This window comes from Pleurodeles waltl, chromosome 6, assembly GCF_031143425.1.
Source record: "Pleurodeles waltl isolate 20211129_DDA chromosome 6, aPleWal1.hap1.20221129, whole genome shotgun sequence".
NCBI classification, from domain to species: domain Eukaryota; kingdom Metazoa; phylum Chordata; class Amphibia; order Caudata; family Salamandridae; genus Pleurodeles; species Pleurodeles waltl.
The window spans coordinates 424,585,465-424,612,232 of NC_090445.1; the positions used below are offsets into that span (position 1 = coordinate 424,585,465).

At 42.0% G+C, this 26,768-nt stretch overlaps 1 protein-coding gene across 1 annotated transcript in view; it reads left to right on the top strand.

Annotated features, from left to right (window-relative positions):
• The window catches only part of LOC138301608 (chitinase-like protein 3), an 87,291-nt gene that overhangs the window by 48,115 nt on the left and 12,408 nt on the right, over positions 1 to 26,768 (top strand). Inside the window, exons 8-10 of the mRNA XM_069242122.1 lie at positions 74 to 259; positions 21,217 to 21,339; positions 23,949 to 24,092. Coding sequence (XP_069098223.1) covers positions 74 to 259; positions 21,217 to 21,339; positions 23,949 to 24,092 — 453 coding nt within the window. The remainder of the gene's footprint in view (positions 1 to 73; positions 260 to 21,216; positions 21,340 to 23,948; positions 24,093 to 26,768) is intronic.

The window sequence follows — 26,768 nt, forward strand, 5'->3', positions numbered from 1 at the left end:
AGTCCTCTCACGGTCTTTTGCTGAGCCTCCGACTTGCATCACAAATTAAAGTCTTCCAATTTTCTGTCCCCAGGAGTATGCTATGAAGCACTGGAAAAACTCCACCATGCGCAGTAAGAAACTTCTCATGGGATTCCCCACGTATGGCCGAACCTTCACACTTAGCACGATCACCAACTGCACTGTTTTGTCTCCAGCCAGTGGGCATGGATCAGCTGGATCTTACACAGAAGAAGCCGGCATCCTGGCCTTTTATGAGGTAATCATTAAAATATGTACTTTGAATGTAGTCAGGTTCTCATTTCTACCACGTTTAGCAAAGACCCTCAGTTGCCTTTTTGGCTAGGTTTGCACTATACAGATACTACATATATGCATACAAGTCCCCTCAGGTTGTGTGCAGCAATGCCATTCTACCATTTTCTGATTTTGTCTTGCCCAGTTTGCTTTCCCTTGAAGGCTTTAAAGGAGCCATCCACAGCTATAAGAGTTCTATTTCTTCGTCCTGCATCATTAATATTAAACACCTGATAGAGCGGTCCGTACTAGTAATTTTACCTGTATTCGGACGCTCTTTAGGCCGATGAATCTTTTGACTAAGTGGGACTCTCTGTACTCTTAATCGGTCACCTGCATCAAATCAATAATCAATAACAAACATAAGCAATACCTTGATCAACATAACACTTAACAATTAATCCAGAATACATTTCGGCGAGCCCTGACCTTTCAGTCAGGAATAACCACACCAGTTTATTGCAAAGTTAGTGAATTTATTTCCCTATATTAACAAAGCTAGCACAATATAAATGTGTCTCAACACCAAATGATAAACGTAAAGGAACATTAATAGCTGTCCATAGTGGCGAAACAAGTGCAATCTATTCAGCATTTGGATCACAAGGCATTCGATAATAGCAATGCAAATCACTAATACTATAATCTGTAATGAACTAATTGCATACATTTAGTCAGCATAACAAGGTCTCAAATTGCATCGTGCAACAAAAGGAATCCTCATCTAACCTCTAATTAGCATCGGCATGTGGGACTTCATGCAAAAACAATTTAGTAACATTAATTTAGAAAAACTCCTAACTAGGGATCTTGTCAAAATCAGCAGTTGGTTACCTAAAAGAAACACAATGCAATTTTACAATTTTCCTTTCATATTTACCAATTACGATCAGCATACAAGGAAGTCTTCGTCTCACAGGTACCGTTCTTCGGTCAGCATGGGTACCGTCTCGATCGGCATGGGACGGGGCAAAGGGGCAAGGTGGACGGGGCAATTGCCTCACGGCGGCAAGGTAAAACTACTACTTCATGCAAAGGGATCAAATCAAAGTTAAAGTCTCTAGGGCCAGAATCATTTGAAGTCTCTTTCTCTCGATTAGAGAAAGCATCAAAGTCTCTTTCAAAATGGCGTCGCAGCAAAGTGGGCCATAATAGCTACGAAGTCTGCAAAATGGCGGGATGTCCAATAAAGGGCGTAATGGCTACCTTCTTCTCGTGCACCTGGGTTTTATAGACAACAGTTCGAATCCAGTAGGGTCTTCCATTGGAGGGTTCATAGGTTAGCTTCAAATTGTCCAATCAAAAATGACAGTTCTCAAGCTTTTACTTAAGCATACATTATCCTTGGAGATGGGTACGCAAGTTGCAACATTTTATACCAATTAGCTCACTTTCAGAGCCTCCATTGTCCGCACCTGCAAATCGACCTGGAGTAAAGAGAAAATATGCCAGGCTGGCACGAAACTTTAAGATAAGCATGTGAACGATCTCAGTGGAAAAGTACAGCTTCAAGCAAAAAATACACGTTTAATAGCACATTGGAAAAATACGAGCATCTAAACCGTGAGACCAGGCAACTAGGCCAAAGCCTCCGCTAAAGTTATGCTAAGCTAAAACATTTCAAGCAAGCAAATCGTAGCACACGTTTATAACTATGTCGGATTAGTGCAATTCTAATACATCACGTTATATAAAGCACGCTTATAAATGTTGGCAAACTACTCTAAGGGCACATTTTGTCCCCGTACAATCTTTATTAGTTCGGTTAAAGTCACACATGATTATTGCAGCACTACGTTTAAGCTTTAATAAATCAAAACCTTCATTTTCTGCTTCATCAATCCCTCCTCTGATGACTACTAGTCATCACACAAATCATGCCCACAAATTTTATTCCATTAAAATTCTGTCAGTTCTCTTTTCCTTTTGGTTCCCCTAGTTTGCGCTTTGTATTCTTCAGCCATTCTTTTCATTATTTTCTCTTCTTTTCTTCTTTTAATTCTTTCCATAATCATTATTATTCCCCTTTTTATTCCCCAAATTCCAAATACACAAATTATAACTATTAAAATTCCCTCTATTATTTTTAACAATATTCCATTCCAAATTCCCCCAATCCAATGTCCCACTGAAGCAAGTCCTTTTCCAACCTTCTCCCACACTCCTGGTTCTTTCAATTCCTTCAAATCTGCACTTTCTTTTGTTAGATTAGCAAGCATAGTTTTAATTTTCACACTATTGTCGGGAATATAAGTACAACAGTGTCGTGCACCAAGCATTTTGCAAACGCCACCATCCTTTGCTAAAAGAATGTCTAAAGCAAGCCTATTTTGAAGAGTCATAGCTCTTTCCGCTGCAAGTTCAGCATCTATCAGGATTATAGCACCTGAAAACTTTGTCAACATGTTATCCACTATAGTAGACAACTTTCTTATTTTGATGGAATTCAACACAACTCCCAATGAAGGAATCATGGCTCCAAATATATCTCCTACCACAGCAGCTGCGGTCTCTCTTTTCTGGATACGATGGGATCCAGATGTCTTTTGAATCATCGATAGGTCATCCAGTTGATAAACCTTTGGGAACACTATACCCAAATAACATCTCCCCCACCATCCCTTTGGAAGACGATAATAGGCATTATACCCACAAATGTAATATACACCTGGAATGACAGGGTCAAGTCCGTTCATCATGAATGTCCATTTGGCCTTAAAGATAAACGTGTGTTTACACTCACTCGCTCCTACAAAAATATTGTCATAATAAGATTCACCTCGATATATACAGAATTTCCCTACATGCCAAGCATCTAAAGCTATTCTCCCTTGTGTCTTTATTGCAGCAAAATCATAATTATCTACTGAAGTTCTCTTATGTAGCTCTTTCTCTAATTTCGCATTCATTTGTGCCCTTCTATCATCTGTGCGATCTAAAAAGCTTATTTCTACTGCAGAGAGCGAGCAGGTAAGATTTTCCCTATGAGCGTGAGCCGTTTCAAAAGGTTGCATTGGCTCGAAAAATTCCCTCATTATCTTAGCATCCCAATCTTTAGCAATCTGGCTTAGCTGCGCTATTATAGGAACATATGCAAAGATAACATCATAATTCGAATAAAAATACTGTATGTTAGTTTGACCATAAAACCTAGACATTACTATACTACATGTAATCCCATATGTAAGAGGCATGTGGTGATATGTCACCCCTTCCTTTACTGATGTCGGTATCTGTGTACACACATAACAATCTTTCGCGTCCATTGTCTCAACATATTCTGTTAGCAAGCGATAGAAAACATTATACGAAAGCTCCTTCTTATCATGCAAGAGCCTCTCATCTAATTCTAGTCTTTTCAATGCGGTTAGTTCAGTGACAGTGACAGGAGCAAAAGTAGAAGCATCAATCCTCTCATTCTCACCCTTACCATGCATTCCGAGTACAATTGCCATTATTATTATTACACATGCAATTATTAAGCCTATACACACATATTTACAATATTTCTTTCTACTGTTTTGCGTCATGATCTGTATAGAATCAGAGAGCTAGAAGCACCTATAAAGAAAACTACTTAGCAATTCAATTACAAAGCTGAACGAGCGCAATGTTCACACCGTCTTCTTCAGGAGGCCAGTCACTTATCGGTTAGCAGCATTTGTCTCAATTCGGCAATAACTCAGTCTTTATCGGTTTAGCAAATGTCTCATCCGGTTTAGCAATGTCTCAGCTGGTTTTATCACTCTATATTGTATCAGGCAATGTCATTTATCACCCTCTCAATCAACACTGTCCATAAAACTTTTCTTTTCTATTGGTATCTCTTCTTCTTCGTTCTCGATGCTTAGAGATACAAACTCGTCAGTCCAATCGTCATTGACTACATATGCCCATTCAGGACCGGAATATCTCCTGTTCGGTATCCTTTTCCTCTTCAATTTTGCTTCTCTTTTCGATTCTGCTTCGCTGGTACTTTCCTCTTTTGTCAAGTCTTTTTCTTCACTTGAGGTTGGTACCACGACAGACACTTCCTTTCTTTTCTCTTTCGGCCTTTCTCCGTTGTTCAAACCTTCTCCAGTCCTTTGTTTTACTGGTGATATACTTAGTCTCCTCTTTGCACCATGTCCATTCGTTGGACCTGCGACCTTTTCTGAGGAAGCTTGAACCTTTTCGTCCTGTTCTGCCTTGTCCCCTCCTTCTGGGGAATCAATCACGTTCTCCTTTTCTTTTTCGGTATCGTCTTCTTCTGGGAAAGCCCTCCTCTGATCAGGCTCTCCTGCTTTTTCACCTTTTTCGAGCCCTTCGTCACCGTTACTTTCGTCAAGCTCTGTATCACTTTCAGCTGCTTCAGGTTCTTTGCCACCTTCAGCTGCTTCAGGCTCTTTGTCACCCTCAGCTGCTTCAGGCTCTTTGTCACCTTCAGCTTCTTCGTCGCTGTCTGAACTTTCTCCTTGGTCTTCCCCAAGTGAGTCGGACTCTTCGCCCTCCAATAATATCTCTCTCTCTCCTGCTTCTGCCTGTTCGCTTTCAGTTCAGTTTTGTTCTGTTTCAGCACTCAGCACTGTTTTATCAGGCACTGGCAGTTTCAGCGCTTCAACTTCCTCATCTGTGGGACACAACACTTTCTTTGTGTGACTGGCGTGGATCCAGTTGGGAACCCCCGCACACTTCACAGCGGTAGTTGTCGTCAGGATCACTTGGAAAGGGCCTTTCCAACGGGGTTCCAGACACGACTTCCTCACGTGCTTCTTTACCACGACCCAGTCACCTGCTTTCAGTGCGTGTCCTGGACCTTGGATCGGTGGCAAGGTGGTTGCTTCCACCTGGTGAGAGAAAGAGCGAACCACGTCAGCCAGTCCTTTGCAGTAGTCTAACACCATATCATCTGTAATATTCAAAAGCGCGTTTGCGGGAACTGCAGGAAGTCTCATAGCCCTGCCCATGAGAATTTCGTGCGGAGACAATCCAGTCTTTCTATCGGGGGTGTTTCTCATTGACATTAGCACCAAGGGCAATGCGTCAGGCCATTTCAAATTTGTCGATGCACATATTTTCGCCATTCTTGATTTCAGTGTACCATTCATCTGCTCCATCAGTCCTGATGCTTCAGGGCGATAGCTACAATGTAGTTTTTGCTCAATGTTCAGCGCTTCGCAGAGTAACTTTATCACCTCGTTATTGAAGTGACTTCCCCTATCTGATTCTAAAGAGATCGGGAATCCGAAACGTGGTATTAACTCCCTCAACAATAGCTTTGCAACTGTAAGGCTGTCATTTCTACGTGTGGGGTATGCCTCAATCCAGTGACTAAAAATGCACACAATCACCAACACATACTTCAAACCTCCATGCACAGGCATCTCAATGAAGTCCATTTGCATTCGACTAAATGGTCCGCTTGCCCTACCAATGTGGCTCGCGTTCACAACTGTTCCCTTTCCTGGGTTCATCTGCTGGCAAGTGACACATCGATGGCAAACTGCTTCTGCAGCTTGACGAAATCTGGGGTTAAACCAATCAGTTTTGAACAATCTTATCATGGCATCTCTCCCTAGGTGAGCTTGCCCATGATAGAACCGCGCAAGCTGTGATAAGAGACTGTTTGGCAAAACAAATTTTCCCTCATTTGAAACCCATAACTCGTCTGGTCTCTTCATACATTGTGATTTAATCCAGGAATCTCTCTCATCCTCCCTGACGTTATTCTGCAATGCTTTTAGTTCATCTATTGTATCTATGACCTTTAAGGCAAATGCTTCAGCTGGTTCGAGTTCTGGCTCACTTATTGAATTCCATTCGTCCCTGAGTAATATACAGTTCAAGGCACAAAATCTTGCGACTTGATCCGCATATGCATTTCCCAGAGAAACATAGTCCTGTCCTTTCGTGTGAGCACTGCACTTTACCACTGCAACTTCGGCTGGCACTTGAATGGCGTGTAACAATTCCCTTATCCTTTCTCCGTTTTTCACTGGGGATCCTGAAGAAGTCAGGAAACCTCTCTGTGACCATAGTTGTCCAAAATCATGCACAATCCCAAACCCGTATTGACTATCAGTGTAAATGGTGACTTTCATCAATGCAGACAGTTGACATGCTCTGGTAAGGGCTACAAGTTCTGCTACTTGTGCAGAATAGACTCCTTGAAGCCATCCCGCTTCCAAGACACCTGTTACAGTACATACAGCATATCCTGCTTTCAAAATCCCCATCCCGTCTCTTAGGCATGAACCATCAACAAAAAGAATTTGGTCATTTTCATCAAGTTTAGTATCCTTAATGTCCGGTCGAGGTTTTGTGCAGAATTCAGTCACCTGAAGGCAGTCATGCTCGACGTCTTCAGCGTTCTCAATTTCAGCATTCTCTCCAGGAAGCAAGGTTGCTGGATTCAACGTAGTGCACCTTTTCAGCTGCACGTTCGGTGAGCCCAGAATTATCGTTTCATACCTTGTGAGTCTTGCTCCAGTCATGTGCTGCGTTCGGGAGCGGGTCAAAAGTATCTCAACTGAGTGAGGGACCATGACTGTTACTGGGTGTCCCATCACTATTCCTTCACTCTGAGTGAGGCTGATACCAACTGCTGCTACGGCGCGCAAACACCCTGGGAGTGCTGCTGCGACCGGATCCAAAGTAGCTGAAAAATATGCTACTGGTCTGTTCACGCCACCATGGGCTTGGGTCAAGACAGACAAAGAACATGCATCACGTTCATGACAAAACAATGTGAAAGGCTTTGTGTAGTCAGGCATACCTAAAGCTGGAGCCCTGCACATACACTCTTTCAATTCAACAAAAGCATCCATCTCATCTCCTTTCAGTTCAATTTGATCCAAAGCATCCTTCTGGGTCAGTTTCAGTAAAGGCTTTGCTAGAGTCGAGAAGTTGGGAATCCACTGGCGACAGTAGCCCACCATTCCCAAAAACTTCCTCACCTCCCTCCTTGTCTTGGGTGGACTCATTTGAAGTACGCTTGTTATTCTTTCCTTCATTATTCTCCGTGACCCTTTCTCTATCTGATGACCCAAGTATTTCACTTTCTTCTGGCAGAACTGCAATTTGGAAGGAGACACCTTATGTCCATTCCTTCCCAAATGGTTCAACAGAGCAATGGTATCGGCTGTGCAGCCACTTTCTGTCTTTGATGCAACCAGTAAGTCATCAATGTACTGTACTAGGGTTGACTCGAATGGCAATTCTAATGCTTCCAAATCTTTCTTTAGAATCTGATTGAAGATTGACGGTGACTCAGAAAACCCTTGAGGAATTCGACACCAACTGTATACTCTGTCTAGGAACTTGAAACAAAAGAGGAATTGGCTGTCCTCATGAAGAGGCACAGAAAAGAATGCTTGTGACAAGTCGATGACTGAGAACCATTCGGCATCGCAAGGGATTTGAAACATTATCACAGCCGGATTCGGCACGACAGGGCAACACTTGACTATGATGTCATTTATTTTCCTCAAGTCCTGCACAAGTCGGACCTTTCCACTTGGCTTTATTAGTCCCATTATTGGTGAATTACATGGACTGCTTAACACTTCTTTCAGTACTCCCTGCTTTACAAATTCGTCAATAAGTTGAGCAACTTTCATGAGGGTGTCTTGTGCCATGTGGTATTGTGGGGTCTGGGGAAAGATTGCATTGGGCTTTACAGTCACTTTCACTGGTTCCACTCCTTTCATCAATCCCACCTCTTTCCCTGTCATATCCCACACTTCCTTTCCTACTGTTTCCCGTAATTCAGCTGGAATATCTTCTTCAGTTATCATCGGGAAAAGACAAATCAGAGGATATTCTTCATCGACAGTTTCCATCTCATCCCCCTCTACACTGTCCTCTTCTTCCCCATCACTGCTCGTCTGGATTGTTATTTCCTCGTTCAAACACATGATCGAACAACCCAATTTGCACAATAGGTCTCTCCCTAATAGTGCTATCGGGCTTGAGTCACATACCACAAACTGATGCACCCCTTGATAGTTACCGATGCTGACTGGTACCGGATCTGTTATTGGGTTCGTCAGGTGCCTGTTTGCTACTCCCACCACTTGAACTGTCCTCCCTGAGAGTGGCAAATTTGGTACTTCACTGCTCTTAACAGTTGAACGTGTGGCCCCTGTGTCAACCAAGAATGAAACACGATGACCCATTACTCTTCCCTCTACGTACGGACCCTTTTGATCAACTTCCAAGGATGCTGCAAGCACACAATCTCCTTCTTCTTCTGAACTTTCACTCTCCCATACATTGTTTATTCCACTCTCACTGTGTAATGGGAACTGCTGTACTGTGCCATTTGTACTCATTACCTGACCCGAGACCTGTGGAGGAACCATCACTTGCTGCTGACTCATTGGTGCCAAAGGTATTTGCATTTGCTGATTAGGTACCATGGGTAACTGCTGTTGCATCGGCTGCATTTGCGTCATCTGCATACGAGGCATCTGCATCTGCTGCGGCTGCATAGGTTGTAATCCCTGCAACTGATTTACGGTCTGAAAATTTGGGTTTGGACCTCTCATTTTCGGTCCCCGCATTGTCTGAAATGCATTGACATCATTGTTTTGCTGACCAACACTTGTACCTGCACCTTCCTGCACCACCATCGGGCACTCGCGTTTCCAATGACCTACAATTCCGCACACGTGACACGGCATCACCTTCTTCATTGCCTGCACACCCGTCACAACAGTGTTCAAATCCGGACCATTATTCACAAAACCTCCTCTGCCTCTGCCTCTGGCCTGTGGCTGAAACGCCATGTTTCCCTGCAACTGCGGCTGCGGTTGCGGTACCTGTTGTTGGAACCCTTGCATCCCTTGTAAACCTTGCAGACCTGTCTGAGCTGCTTTAAGTTGCATCATCATCACCTTCTCTTTCAACCTTTTCTGCTTCACTTCAATTTCGTCGCTACAGTATTTCGCATAATTCAACACCTCATCGATCGGTTTCGACTGCCAACAAATCAAATGCGACTTTATCATCTGGCTTATCTCCGGTCTCACCCCTTCCACAAATCTGAACACAAAATGAAGCATGTCCTTCGCCTCTATTGTCTCTGTGCCACTGTAGTTCTTAAACGCCTTTAACAACCTCTCATAGTAACTATGAATCGACTCTTTAGCCTCTTGGGCCGTTCGATCGATCTTCTGCCAGTCCACATTTTTCGCGGCAACCTTCGTCTTCAAATGCTCAATCACCTTGTAGTACAAGCTCATCACCATAGGTGATGGTGCACCCGTCTCCCTGTCTCTTTCTGGTTCACTTGTCGGCCAACCTACAGCTCTTTTGCAATCCTCCCACAAATCTGCCGGAACCACAATCTCAAAGAGAGTGTTCAGGTCTTCCCAGAGACATTTTGCAAGCTTCACAAACCTATCAGTCTGCTGATACCATTCAATCGGCTTCTCTCTCAGTTTGGGAAAATCATCCGTAAATGACTGAATGTCGCTTCTGTGCCATGGTACATGTATTAATTTTCCCCCTGCTGTCTCCCTCATTGGCAACATGGTTACTGCCTCACTACTCTGTGGTCTTTTCTCGTTGAGCTCTGTAGCACTGTCCCTCCTCTTTTCCTTTCTCTTTACCCATCTGCTTTCCCACTTGTCTAAGCACCTCCACACTTGTGCACTCTGCAGCAATTCTCTAAGGTGCGCCTTCATGCCTGCTGACCTCATGTGTTCAAAATCTGTGGTTCCAAAATCCAACCTATAGCTCCTGCTCAAGTGTTTCATCTTGTCTATATCAACCCCGTTTTTGTCAGCTACCTCCTGCAAGCTTTTGTGTACCTTGTTCACTTCTTTTGTTATCCTGGGACACAGATACCTCAGCTCTTCTTCCGAGTAGGACTCCAACCTATTCACACCCATAGTCCCTTCCACCAATTCTTGTGCCTCCATGTTCAACCTCATCCTGTTCATATAATCTTCTCCCTTCCCACTGTCTGAGCTTTGTGTGGAATTTAGACTGTTGAACCACTGTGTCAGCTGTTGCGCATTCAACCCCATCAGTGTAGCGTTCACATCGACTGCCATTGATGGTTGCGGCAACTTTTCAGTATTCGATGTTAGAGGTATTATCAGTGGGGGACTCGACCTCACCAGTGTCGACTGAGCACATATGGGACTAAACTCCATCAAGGACCCAGATCCAGTTGGCTGAGCCGCTATCGGAGTTATCCCTGGGGTGTTTTCTATGCACCTCCTCTCTGTCCCATTCTGCAGCATTGATCCCTGACCGCTCATACCTAGATTAGGCTGACTGTACAAAGGTACCGGTGGACCTACAGTAATGGGTAGGGATATCGCATCTGGGTTTTGTCCATTCCCCATGTTCTGAGGCATGTTCATTCCCACACCATGGGTCATCATTGCCGGCATGCCCATCTGACTCCCCGTCATTTGAGCATGTGCGTTTCCCCCCTGCATCTGCTTCTGAGGCATCAAAAACTGAGTTGATTCAGCTTGTGTCAATGTCTGGTTGTGACCATTCTGTACTCCTCTTACGGTTGGATCTATAATCATCCCTCCACTGTTGTCACTGCTGTAGTACCCTGGCATCTGTGGCTGATAATTTTCTGCTGGTTTCAACATGGGCACATCTGGATATATTCTCCTAACCTGCGGTATCTGCGGGGTGAACAGTAAACTCGGGTCCTTAGATCCCGATGCTGCTCCTGAACTCTGAGTTTCACTGTTCTGTACCGGTGCCGGAGGGGCAGAACTGGTACTTGGACCTTGTCCACTCTCTGCATAAGGTGGTGGACGGTCGTTCAGCAATTGCATTATTAGCTCCTCATCCTCTAACTCCTCTTCTCTTCTCAACTTTTCCTCGTCCTCTCTATCCTTGGAACACCTCCTGTTTGTCTTACAGGTAGCTTTCTTACCTGTCTCCTCTTCTTCCTTAGTAATTGCCGGGAACAATTTTATCCCCTGCAGTACATCTGACCTCCACACTTTCTGTGCATTATCCCACCTAGCGTCCGCTAGTGTCTTTTCTACTTTCCTTATCCTGTTCTCGAACTTATTTTGCTGTTGCTGTCTAGCCATCAGTTCCCAAATTGCTAGAGCCTCAAACTGTGCTGGCCTTGGAGGCACCTTCATGTCGTACATCGTGAATCTCAAATTCTCTAGAATCCTTATATTGAATGTCCCGTGGATCGGGAATGCTACGCTCCCATGTTTCTCTGTCAACTTGTGCCATTGCTTTAGCCAAAGGCACGGAGCTACCCCCTTCTCTTCCATTACAATGTAAGGTGGTGTACCCTCGGGCGGCGTCTCCTCTCCTACGCTCACTTTAATGTAAGACTCCCCCTTCATCGCACTCCTAAATGCTTTAAAGAATTTCATTTTCTCGTCTTTTATTTCACAAAGTTTGCAATCAATAGGTGACTTTAATTCCCGGAATACTCTTCGCTTGCCTTTCCCCTTCCAAACGAGTCCCACGGACTGCGTCCAATCCGTGCGCGACCCTTCTCTCCAACCAACCTATCCCAGCGCGGCTCCTAGTGACGTCAAACTCACACACACTGCGGCTGACAAAGCCTCGCGGCTAGTCCTCCTTCACTCACCTCTTTTCGTAACAACTTTTTGCATTTATCGCGAGCTACAAAAAAATAAAACAGATCTGTCGGTTTACTACAGGAAGGGTAACACAGTCGCTTCAGGACCTTAGGGACCTTTCACTAGCCTCGGCCGCTATTCCGTCTTTCTCAGTCCCCACATTCGCAAGCAAATCTGACCCGCAGACCTACTCTCAACTTGTCAATGATCTATTCTAGTGCACTTAGAATCTTGTCAAAGCCCGAAGTCGAAGTTTCTTTCACTCCCTTAACACACGTACCGACTCGTTGACCACGCCCGATCAACCTACTAAACCGCCCAGACCACAACATAGATCAACATACTCCGGAGTCTCTTGACCTCGCAGGGCCCGTCTCAACAACAACAACCACGTGGACCTTTTTATGCACAAAGCGCCACACGCACATGAAGTTCGACGACTTCCCTACTCTCACACTCGGAGCCGCACCTCCGCTATTTCTATGAAGTTCGACGACTTCTCTACTTCTACACTCGGAGTCGCACCTCCGCTATCCTGTAAAAAGAAAAAAAATCCTCACAACCTTTTCACACACCCTGCGGCAATAAGCTGTGCAAGCGCAAAACCCTAACTTCACTCATACCATCACTAGTACCGCCAACGCTGATTCCACACCTCCGTTCTCTCCATTCGCAAGCTCCGAGATCCCGGGAAAGTCGCGGTGGACCTAGCCCATCATCATTCTGTCAATCTGTTTTACCCAAGAAAATCTAATTCAACTTATCGAGTGGGGTCTCAAAATGCATACTCGTTAATTCAACACCATGTACTCTAGGGGTACAGGGTCCCAAAAGACGAAACCATCCTCTGCTACCATCTACTGATAGAGCGGTCCGTACTAGTAATTTTACCTGTATTCGGACGCTCTTTAGGCCGATGAATCTTTTGACTAAGTGGGACTCTCTGTACTCTTAATCGGTCACCTGCATCAAATCAATAATCAATAACGAACATAAGCAATACCTTGATCAACATAACACTTAACAATTAATCCAGAATACATTTCGGCGAGCCCTGACCTTTCAGTCAGGAATAACCACACCAGTTTATTGCAAAGTTAGTGAATTTATTTCCCTATATTAACAAAGCTAGCACAATATAAATGTGTCTCAACACCAAATGATAAACGTAAAGGAACATTAATAGCTGTCCATAGCGGCGAAACAAGTGCAATCTATTCAGCATTTGGATCACAAGGCATTCGATAATAGCAATGCAAATCACTAATACTATAATCTGTAATGAACTAATTGCATACATTTAGTCAGCATAACAAGGTCTCAAATTGCATCGTGCAACAAAAGGAATCCTCATCTAACCTCTAATTAGCATCGGCATGTGGGACTTCATGCAAAAACAATTTAGTAACATTAATTTAGAAAAACTCCTAACTAGGGATCTTGTCAAAATCAGCAGTTGGTTACCTAAAAGAAACACAATGCAATTTTACAATTTTCCTTTCATATTTACCAATTACGATCAGCATACAAGGAAGTCTTCGTCTCACAGGTACCGTTCTTCGGTCAGCATGGGTACCGTCTCGATCGGCATGGGACGGGGCAAAGGGGCAAGGTGGACGGGGCAATTGCCTCACGGCGGCAAGGTAAAACTACTACTTCATGCAAAGGGATCAAATCAAAGTTAAAGTCTCTAGGGCCAGAATCATTTAAAGTCTCTTTCTCTCGATTAGAGAAAGCATCAAAGTCTCTTTCAAAATGGCGTCGCAGCAAAGTGGGCCATAATAGCTACGAAGTCTGCAAAATGGCGGGATGTCCAATAAAGGGCGTAATGGCTACCTTCTTCTCGTGCACCTGGGTTTTATAGACAACAGTTCGAATCCAGTAGGGTCTTCCATTGGAGGGTTCATAGGTTAGCTTCAAATTGTCCAATCAAAAATTGCAGCACTACGTTTAAGCGTTAATAAATCAAAACCTTCATTTTCTGCTTCATCACACCCTAGGATGTGCCTTGGTTTGATGATGTGAGCTTGGGTTTTGCTACATATTGTGGTATCATTCACCAGAAAGCCCATTTAACATTGATGAGATAATTGAGCTTTGTGATGTTGCTCCCCAGTGAGAGGACGGCTGCTGCTCCACTCACCTGACCGCATGTTACTTGACAGTTCATGGCAACTAATCAATATGCAGTGGCTCTTACATTTCTAAATCTACTAGTCCCCTTTTGAAATGGGGATTTTCCTAGCTTTTGTGAAGGGAAAATCTGAAATTTTATTAAAGACAAAGAGATGCAAAAAAATCTATATGATTAACTCCTGGTACTGGCAATAAGATGTGATTTCACAAAGGCTTTAAAATGTACTGAGTGGGGTAAAACAGCCCTTCCAGAAGCAATGCCTTCTTATTGCTGACTGCGAAGGACGGATTGTAGCTTCAGGAATGGATTTATGACAGTATCAAAACAGTAAGCAGGGAAGAAGTACGTGAGACTTGCAGGAAGGAGAGATCCATGATGCATCTGGAAAACGATGAGGCTTTGCCGGATCTGAAAAAAAGGAACAGACATGAGACAAGGACAAGAAGAATCAATAGGCTAAGCAATAGGAGCAAGCATTTGCAATGTAATAGGTCTTTCATTTATTAGTTGGAGCTATTGGCATTGTAAATGCATAACTGTACTTTGCCTTCTGTTTGCGGGACCATAGAAGTTAAAAAGAACAAAATAATACCTTGATCATGGCGGGAGCAGCGGACGGGCACTAATTAAGTTGAATCAGTTAGTGCTTAATCCCTGCTCCACACAGAGGAACAGAAATGATGCCAGGCAGGCCTTGGCGAATTACGAGGCTGTAAAGAAGAGTGCCAAGCAAACCATCAAATGGTGAGCAACAGGCGGGCTCGAAGCCCTTTACTGCATACAACAGAGTCTTGCAAGTTAGACACATACGCTTGCGCATGCACCTGCAGGCTCGACCCTAAACAGGAAAGTGTCTAGGGATTGTCTGTGTATAGGTAGAAGGCACAGTGCCTCAATTATAGAATAGACAGAGTATTCACTACATGGAAGGGAAACCTGCCTTCTTTCCACTTTTGGAATCTATGAATATCTGTTTCAGTGTCAGGACTCACTTCACTCAGGTTTGGACTAGGAGGAGGAGGAAGACCAAGAAGGAGGTAACGCCTTTAAATTCAGTTGACCTCTTTCTGATAAAAAAAAAAAGTGTATGCGAGTTCAGTGGAACATAAATCTTCCAGATGTGCTGGGGGATTCTGGGGTTGATTTGTTGAAGATCCTGTATTTGTTGATCCTTTTAAATGGCTAACGCATGCATAACAAGTTAACAATAAATTACAATAGCAATTGAGTTAATTATCACAGCTTAAGTTTGGTTCAACAACACTTAATTTCAACTTTCAAAAGGATACATCAACCAATGTCATCTCTTAGACTATAATGAGGGGCTTTTATTCTTTCATCAGTTCACTCACTGTCTGCCTGTCTTCTATGGCAGCCCTTTCAAGCTGAAAAAGATCGAAGTTAATTGAAGAAATGTCGAAGTACTTGACTCGTTTTATCTAAATATTAAGGAATTAAACAGTAACCAGAGCCCTGCATCTCAATTAAGCCAATTAAAATTATCACAGACCGTACGGTACGTTGCAATAGGGTGTTTTCATGTTTGAATACATTATCAACTTGTACCTAATATTTTTAAAGTCAAAACACTGCTCATTATCCACGCCTGCGACGCTTTCGTAAAGGACACAACATAAAGGCTTTACTAACTGAAATCTCCTTGGCGGGTTTAAGTTGCTTTCTGTGTGCTCTGCGAAGTAAATATGTGAAAATATAGGACAATGCCATTGATTACTGTGCATAAAAAGCAATCTTCAGGTCTTTAAGAAGCATATTTTCTTTCGCAGTAAAACTGCTATCTGTTTAATTCCACTCCTCCTCCTACCCTACCCTCTTCTGCTTAACCAAAGGGCCGGAGGCAGGCTGTACTCTCACCGGCTGAAGTCAGTGCTTAATTTGTGCTTGCTGTTTCCGTTGCTCAGCACCGGCACTTGTTTTTGAGGTCCGGGGCTTATGCTTCTGCCTCAAGCATTTGCTGCGAGCAAAAGACACATATGAGAAAGATGGAGGAAGAGAAAAAGAAAAAAGCGTCAAGGAGGGAGAAAGTAGAAAGCTGCAAGAGTGAGCTGAAGGGGCAGGGAGTGCTTTATATGGATTGAAGAGGCCCGAGATGGCTTCAGGATTAAGCTGCCTTAGTATTCCATGTTCTCACATTTAATTGCAGCAGCCGCGTGTTTAAGAGGAGGGCTTTGGGCACGGCACGTTTTTATTTACAAATTAAGCACCGGCTGAAGTACACCCACCAAGTCTATAATATTACTTATAATTTGTAGGAAGTGTTAATTGATAACCAGCTCCCTCTGGTAGCTTAATTAAAGCTGCAGGATGGCTCGACCATTTACAGCTGGGACTCAATAAGTCAACAAAATCTGTGTAGCCTATTCAAAGGAGAATGAGGAATGTTTATCCTGGGGCTTTAGAGGCTGTCTTCCAGTCTTTCTTTCTTTAGCGCTAGTAGGTTCGATGTGATGTGCTTCAAGGCACCCTACTGTGACACACACACTTTGTCTTCATTTGTTTGTGCGCGCCTTTTGACTACAGAAAACGTTAAAACCTTTCTCATTCACTACAGACTGTGCCATAAGAATGCAATTTCAGAGAGAAATGTAGATTTTAGTAAAAGCGTTCTCAGAGGTCCCCTCGACAAAAAGACTCTTCTTATAGAGGCACTATTTGATCCCTGAAATGTGTTCCTATACTGGCAGTCTGCCTCCCTAATTATAAGCTAACATAGGGATGGATGTTAGCATTAGGGAGGAACTGGAAATATGGGAGAACAGTGTGATCTTTTAAAGTCAGTGCAGCGCGTTCAAAATTGACTATCCCGTGGAATGAAAAAATAATAACAAACAAAAAACTTATGCGATTGCGCTGTGTAAAATCTTGAATTCGCCAAGCAGCGCTTGGATAAACAGTAGAAGTAAACTGGTAGCCATGCAAAGTGCTTGATTACTGCCCAGCAAGATCATGCTGTGTAGGAAATAAAATAAAAAAGTAGTCCAGAAACCATGCAGAAAACATGGAGCCTCGTATTTTTTCAGTAGTGGGCCAGTGCACTTGAGGAGGGCTAAACACCAAAAAAGGCATGACGTATGCATGTCTTTCACAAATGAAATCAAGGGAATCTTAAAAGGTAAGCCCACACCCAAATGAAAGTGATGAGTGTGACATGGGTGTGGTTAAAAGCCCAAGAGAAAGACAACAAGTCGGAAGCACTTGCGTGCTCGACCTAAAAAGGTGAACTTTGAGAAAAACAATTCATGAGGAATAAATAAAACAAGAACATCAAGGACAAACAAAGAGACCACAACACAACAATGCACAGAAACCTGGGGGGGGGGGAGGGGAAAGGTGAGATACATGGTTGAAACCCGTAAGTGAGAAACAAGAGAAGAATGGAAATCTTACGCTTTCCTCAATGTCTTCTATAAAATCTCAGATTTTCTCTTCACTGAAGCTTTTATCCCAAGACAAGACAATGAAGCATATGCTCAAGTGGCTTAAGAAACAATGTCCTAAAGGATGCTTCACTCAACCAGTCGGCTGCCCTAAGAATGTCCACTAGTCTTGGTCCAGCAAAGAAAGCTCTGACAGTCACTGTACTAGGGAGCGGTGGGGGGAATGAGCTCTGAGCTTGGCAGTATTGATACCTGTGGAAGCCATGGTGAGCTTGGCCCAGAAAGATAGAGTAATGCAAGAGACCGTATTTTGAGGAACTCTACAGGAAAGAACAAGTTGATCTGATGAGCAAAAGGAAGAAGTGCAAGGAATGTACTCTTAAATATCAGAGACAACACAAAGAAAAGGGAGGAAGAGAAAATATGTGTAAATGATGGAACAGACAGCATCTTGGTAAGGGGCAAGATGTAAAACAGCCAGAGAATTGACATTAAAATCATTGATGCATATTGAGGCACAAGAGGAGGATTAATTCTCATCATCATCAGTCATGGCCACATCCCAATTATCCACTCCAATTTGGACCTCAGCTGGGACAGATTCTCGGGCATCATTGGAGATGCAGCACTGTGGTCTTCTGGGGAAACATTATGATGATTGTTATACTTTCACAGTGCTTTGCTGTGCTTTAGAGAGGTTATGATGGGGCAAGCATCAGTGGAGGAGAAAGACAAGACACTGGGAAAGGAAGAGCGCCAAGCCAGCACTAACTTTTGAGGGCCTTATCTACGAAGGACGTTAAGGGGCACTCAAGTCTTTAATAGCCTGGTGGAGTTGGAGTTGAGAGGGAGAAGAATCCTCATTGGAGTGTTCCTCAGGCATAATGTTAAAAGATACATGGTAGGGTGGAGGGCTGAGTCTACCTGCTGTTAAATAGACAGGAAGTGGTGGCCTGTAGAGTTTTCTGTTGAGAAGCACCTCTTTTCTACATGCCAGTATGCAAAAACCCTAATATCTTTTTACCGAAGCCCCTTCCATTAAAGTAAAGAGTGTGGGTTGTGAAGTAAAATCCCAAAGAAGATATGGTTAGCAGGCTGAGGCATTAATAAGATCTACCCCTTAATTGTCCGATGTATAGAGGAAAGAGGAGGTTGGTAATCAAGAAGGGCAGTTTAATGTAGCCAGGATCAGGCTAATTATATATGCAGAAAAGTACTAGTGTGAAGTACAGAAGAGGAAAAAGCAACCACTTTAAATTAGCATTGCTATGCAACATTTTGATACAAGATATAGCCGCATCATCAAAGCCATGACACAAAAGCTCTGTAGGAGCCCCTGGGATATTGAGATGGTTTTGCCATTAGGAAGAAAATGTCCAAGGGCCTCCATATTCTGAGAACTGATGAAGTTCCCAAGATACTGACACTGACTGGTGATTGACAGACATTTGTGTATGTTTATGTGTCTGAGTCTGAAAAACTAAACAAGGGTCAGGAGTGTCAGGCTCATCCAGCATGCTCCATTTCCAGCCTACCTAACTCAAGTAATTCACTTGCAGCAGTGCATCCTGCTTCAGACTATTTAAGGGATATAGGTTATAACTGCACAGACAGCATTAGCTGCATCAAAAAGGAGATTAAGAGGGATTGCCTCAATTATGCGACACACTTAGCAAACCCGACAGGACCTAGAGTGGATGGCTGAGAAGAATGACAGCTGCAATGTGCAAACAGGTTTTTCATCCTTCACAGAAATCAAACACTTCACTGAGGTCGACGGACCTTTTGACCCAGAAAGAGTGTTGTGAACCATAAACAAATGTACATTATTGCCACACAAACAATTTAACCACCTTGACCAATGTGGCAGTGGAAGGAGACTCCAATCAATGAATAGGTTATAAAGCTTTCTTTTACTACCACGAAGGTCATGTCTTGAAGACTGTGCACAAAATCAGATTATAAAGATATATCAACATCATTGGCTGCCCAAAGTGTCAAAATTAATTTAATTGAATTAGCTTTAACGCAATAAAGCATTCAAGAAGAGCAGTACATATCATTAAGGAAACAATGTGAAGCACTGAAATATATCTCAGGTCAGATAGCATCAACATTAGTCAAGTTCATTTAAGCGGAGTGTGCAAATTTGGGTTGGACATAGGTTGGCCTTGCAGTTAACCAAATTATGAAATACATGTGTAGGGACAGACACACATGGGCAAAATACAAAAGAGACAAAATAATGTTCAAAGAATATATCTAGGATTATAGATTACTAACTAGAAAAATAAAATAGGTGAGTGTCAGCATGCCAGCTTCTATTCTAAAAAAGCAAATCAAAAAGGACATGTCAAGGAAAATGGCAGTTAGCAGGGAGCTATACCTCTCCAAGGGACAGCATTCAAGGATTTCTCATTAGCAAAGTCCAGTCAGGCCTAATCAGGTAAGTGCAGAGAGTCAAGAGTTCTCAAGAGCCAAAGAAAGACTGACTGAAACTTATGGAGTCTATCCCTATTGAAAAACACAAAAATGGCTCTGGTTTGTCAGTTTGGTGGCCTCACATCACATAAAAGAGGCATCATCCAATCAAAAGTCAATAAAATGTCAGTTTGCAACAGTCTGGTATTTTCTCAGGTTCGATAAGGGATCATCTCCTCTTTCGGTGTGAATCCAAACCGTACTCTTACTATTTATTTTCACTTGCAGGAATCCAATTTCTTCCCAGGGTGTACAATGGACTTGTCTCAGTCCCAAGTGAATCCGCATGTTAGTTGAAACAAATTATTTCACGTTATATCCACAGGCCTGGATGTTCCTTTTTCAAAGTTACTAAACTAAAAGCCTCTGTACAATCAAACAAAGAACCTATTGCTACTCATAAGAACTGAACCTAGAGGAAAATGTCACGTTACAAAGAACAATGATTCATCACTTTATATGACTGCAAATACAAGCTCGTCAAGCCTAGTTATGTTAACACAAGAAAATTAAATGCATTAATATATTTGTTAATAGAACACACATAAGATGTAACTTGTAAATTCAGCAATAACAATTTACCATCACAATAAGTAAAACATGTAATTATAAATTGTAAAACTTTGCTAAGGCATCACATTAGCTATAACAGAAAAGTGCATTTAATTTTATGCACACCTCTATTTAAACTCATAAATCACACATTAAACTTTAGAAAAACAAATTTGCTTTGATAGTAGCAGTTAGTCTAGAGTCTGAAATATATTTTGGCATTAGTTATATCTTATCACATTGTTACATCTGGTAGGCACAATTGTGACTACCACAATTGAAAACATTAACACTTTTAAAATAGTGTGAGTGCAGCTTTCTACGTTAGGCTGTTAACATAGAGCGTAATTTGTCACCTTCTGTTGATGTCTGGGTCACTATAAGCATTCCTAAAATGTATGCTCCAACAGTAATTTCACATAAGTAGTCTCTAAACAACCAGTGGAAAGTGTTGCTGCCTTCACAGGTCAATTCTTGCTCCAGAAATTCAGAATGGAACTGCCCATTCCTCAATAAATGTGGTGATGCAACTGAACAAAAACATATTTAGTAAGCAAATTATACAGGATTGCACATTTCCATCTGTGCCATTATTTTGCACTTACCTGTGTTTTGATAATCTTTAAAATACCTTGCAATTTCATGAACTCAAAATGATTCTGAAGTCTGGGTGAGTCCAATCTCACTGCCCGTTTTTATTTTCACCTGCCTATTTTTGCTTTACATGTCTAACCTAATCCTATTCTCTCCCCTACAATTCCTGTGACTGATGCAACATTGGTAGATCTGCAGAATCCCAGAGGGAAATTCAACTTCATTTCAGTTCAATCGGGATGCGCAGGTCCCGTATGCCTGCTATGGGAACCAGTGGATAGGCTATGATGACCAGCTCAGCTTTGAATTAAAGGTAAGTCTACCTGCAGCTTTCACTTTACACAACACCCTCGTGATGGTTGTAGCCAACAGATGTCCTGTGCCTCAGTTGTATTTTTCATTCTTGAAATTGAGGAGAATATGGTCCAGTGGATATGTTGGTCTTGATATTTGAACTTGAGATACAGGTTCAAATCCTCACTCTGGTAATTGACTCCAGATTGTGGGACTCTGAGCAAATCATAGTATATCACTGCATGTATGGTTCTGAGCATTTAGCATGCTTAATTTAATAAAGTGCTACTTCACCAGCATAATTACAATAGCATTCTCTAGCTTTTAAATCCTGAAACATTTTTAAAATAGACCTGGGCACAATGTGGTACTAGTGTTTTGATTCAACCCTCGTCCAGTCGAGTGCAGAAAGTAAGGCAGTGGTCTTTAAACGTCTTGATGCTGCGCCCCCATGTAAAACAAATCATCAGGCCTCTCCTCCATTTTTCACAATAATTCTGGTAAATTGGCAATGTTTAAATAAGCATATTTAAACATTGAAATTAAGTTCTCTTACCCCATTTGCACATATTCCCAGTCAGGCTATATATGAAAAAAGATGTTAGGAACGGCCCATTACAAAGTGGCCTACTGATGCTCATTTTTTTATCTCTTAAAACAAAGCATGATGCTTCTCTTGTCCAGAGACTGGTGCCCCCCTGGGATCACTTAAGCTCCCCCAGGGGGGCCGGCCCCTCCGTTTGAAGACGTCTGATGTAAGTTCTAGAGCGTGACCTTAGATATTCATAGGTCCATAACAATACAGTTTGAGGCCTCAGTCCAAATGACAAAATCACCTATCATAATGGTCTCGTGGCTTCAGAACCAAGGGCCAAATATACAAATATATCCGTTTTGGTCAAATACAGGGTTTACAAACACAAACGCTCTTTTACATATGTACTAAAATATTTCCTGAATTGCAAGATAGATTTAGAAATCATTACCAAATTGGAATTTAGAATAGAGATGTTGGGAATTGAATCACAGTTCCCAACTGTGATTCAATAACCTATGTAACAATGGTTTACAACCATATCTCCGATCACAAATCATTGATCATTATTAGCTCTGAGATTTGGGTGGTTACTGCTTTGCAAAGGGTGGTGCGGCACTTTTGGGCACTTTCCAATTTGGGTAGCGGAGTAGCAGCTTCAGGGAGACTTATAAGTGGTTCATGAGACCACTGTCTAAACTCACTGAAGTTTTCCAAAATGAAAAACTGTGTTCAATAGTGCAAAAACAACAGATGATGGACGGAATGCAGAGCAAATCAAACATTCACCCCCAGTCACAGATCTGGGTTTAATCCATCAGGTTTTTTGCTTACCATGCCATTCCAGTTTAGAGCCAGCCATATGCAAATCAGTCTTGACCCTGCTCCCCATGGGAACAGTCTTGTCCGAACTGCCAGGCCAGGTCATCCCTGGACCAGAAACAAGCATCCTGGGACCAGTTTCAGGGTATCACCCTTCATCAGCCAGGCTAGCTTGAATCTGATGGCATAGCAAGCATGGGACCCACGTCTGGGCATACCCTTCCCACTTGGGGCAACAAATGCAAAAACAACAGATTATGGACGGAATGCAGAGCAAATCAAACATTCACCCCCAGTCACAGATCTGGGTTTAATCCATCAGTTTTTTTGCTTGCCATGCCATTCCAGTTTGGAGCCAGCCATATGCAAATCAGTCTTGACCCTGTTCCCCATGGAAACAGTCCAGCCCGAACTGCCAGGCCAGGTCCTCCCTGGACCAGAAACAAGCATTAAAGTGCCCACAAGCAAACTGACATTCGTAGTTGGGTGATGGACTAGAATAATGAAAAAAGAAGAATTAGTTCAGACCAGTAGTTATCTGCAAGAATTTCAGCACTGCCAACAATCTCAAGCATACGTTTAGTAGCTTTAACATGGTTAAAAGCTATTACAGTTGCCTCACCAGGTCTATCCTTATTACTATCATGTCTCATTATACTGTAGTAAAACCAGGAAGTGTGGTCATTTTTAGATAAGACCAGCAAGTTCTTTCAGCAATGTCTCAGGTACCACAAGTATATCTAGCGCATGATTATTAATAAGGTACCTTTCACTTTTAGCGTGCACTAAGCCTTTCCATCAACTTTAATCTAGTTACTTGAAACGATTTCTTAGTTAAATCTTCCCTTTCTATACCAAACACTCTTAACTCATCCATCTTTTCTAGATAGCTCTTTTAGTTCATACACTCTTTTATACGTTTTCTGCTCACCTACGTCTGAGGAAAGGCCTCCCCTCCATCTACTTGCAAACAGTAGCATTGCTACAGTTGAATACATACCAGTATTGGGGACAGGATTTATCCTTATGAACAGCCCTATCTAAAATGGTGGTCAGACCATTTGAGGATGTTTGAGATTCCCAATACATGATGCAGTAGATTATTTTCTTGTGATCTCAGTATATATGAAGGAAGCACTACAAGAGTCATCATGATCTTTGCTCCATTTCTACTATTTATGTTCCTAATTTTTGCTTCTAGCAGTTTGGATTATTTTCTTATATTTACTTCTCCTCGTTTTGTTTGGCTCTTCTCTCTTTCCTGGTTTCAGGAAGAATTTCGTGCCAGGCAGATTATTCTACTCTTATCTTCATCTTCAGTCAAGATCTACCAGATTGTCAAAGGAAACATTATACCCCTTGTGTTTTTGCCTTCTGACTGGGTCACTCTTAAGGAGATGCTTGACTCCTTTCATGTATATTATTCTGAGCACTGTGGCACAATGGCAACTGTGAGGAGTTGCCCTTTCCTCAAACAGTCACAAAGGGTACTCAACATACTTTCTCAGATTCCACTCCTTGACTGATTGTGACTCCAATTGGCTCCAGAGGGTTGGTAATGCTATGGACCCTTTGCAGGACGTAGCACTAGAGAGATCATAATTACACCTTGGGAATTACACCTTAGGAATTCAGCAAATAGACCTACCATGGTTTCACATTCTACATATATCCAAGTAGTGCCCTTCATTTTTCTGGGGATCCAGTAAACCTAAGAAAGGTTTTGGACTCTCTTACAGTGCATTTTGCTTTTCACCCTGCAGAGTTTGGTCAAGATCATGTCAACGTGGGTCCCTTCTTTAGTTGCCTTTCTGGATCAGCATTGGCTTTGGCAACTTCTTTAGTAATCAACTCAGAAGCTTGTTTGCAGTCTTATGAAGTCTTCCTACCAGTCTGTAAAAACATGTTTAAATGTTCTGTTTTGGAGAATTGTGCTGACGATGTCTTGCGTGATATTCAGCAAAGAACAGTGGATTTATTGACTTATGTGACTTCTTTGCATCAATTAGCAGCTGAAACTGCCTTGGTTGATAGAACTCAGATGACATTGTTTTGACATGGCCTAAAGGAGGATATTAAAGTCAAATCGGTCCGATCACTGTGTAGCACTTTTTTTTATCTTTATGAATGAACACATATTATAAGAGAGGAAAAGAAGACATTCTAGGGGAAGTTATTGTAATTTTTATAGAGTTTCTTTGTCTGGTCCATTTGAGAATTCAGCGGACCTACTGTCATAGGAAAAGCCAATGCAAGTTGGTACCATGAGGGGTCATATGAATGATAGAAAGAGCATTGGTGTAAGGCAGGTTTATGCATATTTTGAGCTGATACCAGATATTAGACATCGCCTTTGACAAATGCTGGAAGATTTCAATCTTCTCCAGAGAAAGATACAGAAGTGCTCTGGCTTCCCTGTAGAGGACTTTCAATTATTAATGCTAATAATTATTTTCCCTCCTACCGTTTATGCAAATAGAAGATAGGAAGTCCATTAATAACTTTAGATTGTTGGATAGTGGTGCCCATGGAATATTCTTTGATCAGGTCCAGCCACCAAAAATTATATTGTTACAATACATAAGACGAGCCCTGAAGTGATTAGAACTGTTGATGGCTCATCATTGATGTAAGGTCCAATTGGAGAGATTTAATTTACACCTGCTGGAGTAAATTTGTTTCTGTACAGAAGATAGACCTTTATATTGATTATAGTAGCTTCATTAAGATCATGAACAAGAATAGGTTTTCTTAGCCTCTTACGAAGGACATCTTGCAGTCCGTTCATGGAGCATGAGTCTTTACTAAACTTAATTCATGAGGGGCTTATAATCTGCTGTGCATAAAAGAAAGTGATAGGTGGAAGGTGGTTATATGTACCCCTTTCAGGTATTTTGAATATTATGCAATGCCATTTGAGCTGCCCGGTTCTCTTTCGGTGCTTCATGGATTCACTATTCTCTGATGTCGTGAATACATTTGAATTGCTCTTTTTGGATGACATTCAAGGTGTCTTTAAAGACTCTGGTGAAACATCAGGAACAGTGGCTTTTATGTTGTCAAGACATCAGCAGCATCATTTGTCTTGTAAACAGGAGATGTGTAAATTTCAGAAGAAAGACATTTGGTTTTGAATGACTGCCTCTAGGCTTTTTATCGATCTGAAGGTATCAGCTATTCTGGGTTGGCATTACACATGTGTTAAAGAGTTTCAAAGATTCCCTGGATTTGCAAATTTTGACATCAATTTATTGAGAAATTTGCAAACATAGTGACATTATGAGATGTGTTTTAAAAAAAAGAACATATGAAGAAAGGGTTTGCTATGATGATCAAGATGAAAATGCTTTCAGAAATAGCTGTTCGTTCAGGTGCCAATTTTGTAACATCCTGCTACATCAAATGAGCCGAGTGTAACAATAGACACCCCTGAAAGAACGGCTGGAGCAGCTCTGTTACAAGAGTAGAAATACGATGCACATGAACATCTTGTCTTTTAGCTATCTCATGTTCTGTCGGGAGGCAATTACTCAGGGCCTGCAAGAAAATTCTTAGCCAAGAAGATGGCATGTACTGAATATAGGTATTTTTTTTGCTGAGCACTTTAGAGACAGATACAATTCAAACAGACCTTTAGAATTTGCAATATTTAAGAACTCTTCAAGACAGAAATAATCGTTATCAAGTTAGATGGGCATTTTTCTTTGAACAGTATGATTTTATCATCAGTTTTATTCCTAATTCAAAGAATGTGTTATCAGAGGATTTATCCCATAATTATTCTACATGATCACCCACCTATTTGCAGTTTATAATTCCTCCTCAACATGTTGTTAAAATAGTTCTGTCTTGTTTTAGATAAGATCAACAGGGCACACTAATAGGTGGGTCTGGAGGAGTTAGAAGACCTTCATCAAAAGAGACTCTTAGTTTGACGAAATAAACTATTTCAGCCGACACATACGAAGGAATACAGATGGCTCTGAAGGAGTGCTGTGACTTTGCTGCCAAATCAAGCCCAAATTTTGTTTCCTTTTGCTATGAGAGAAGGTTTGATTTTCTTCCCATATTCTTTCAGTCCATTTATTGCT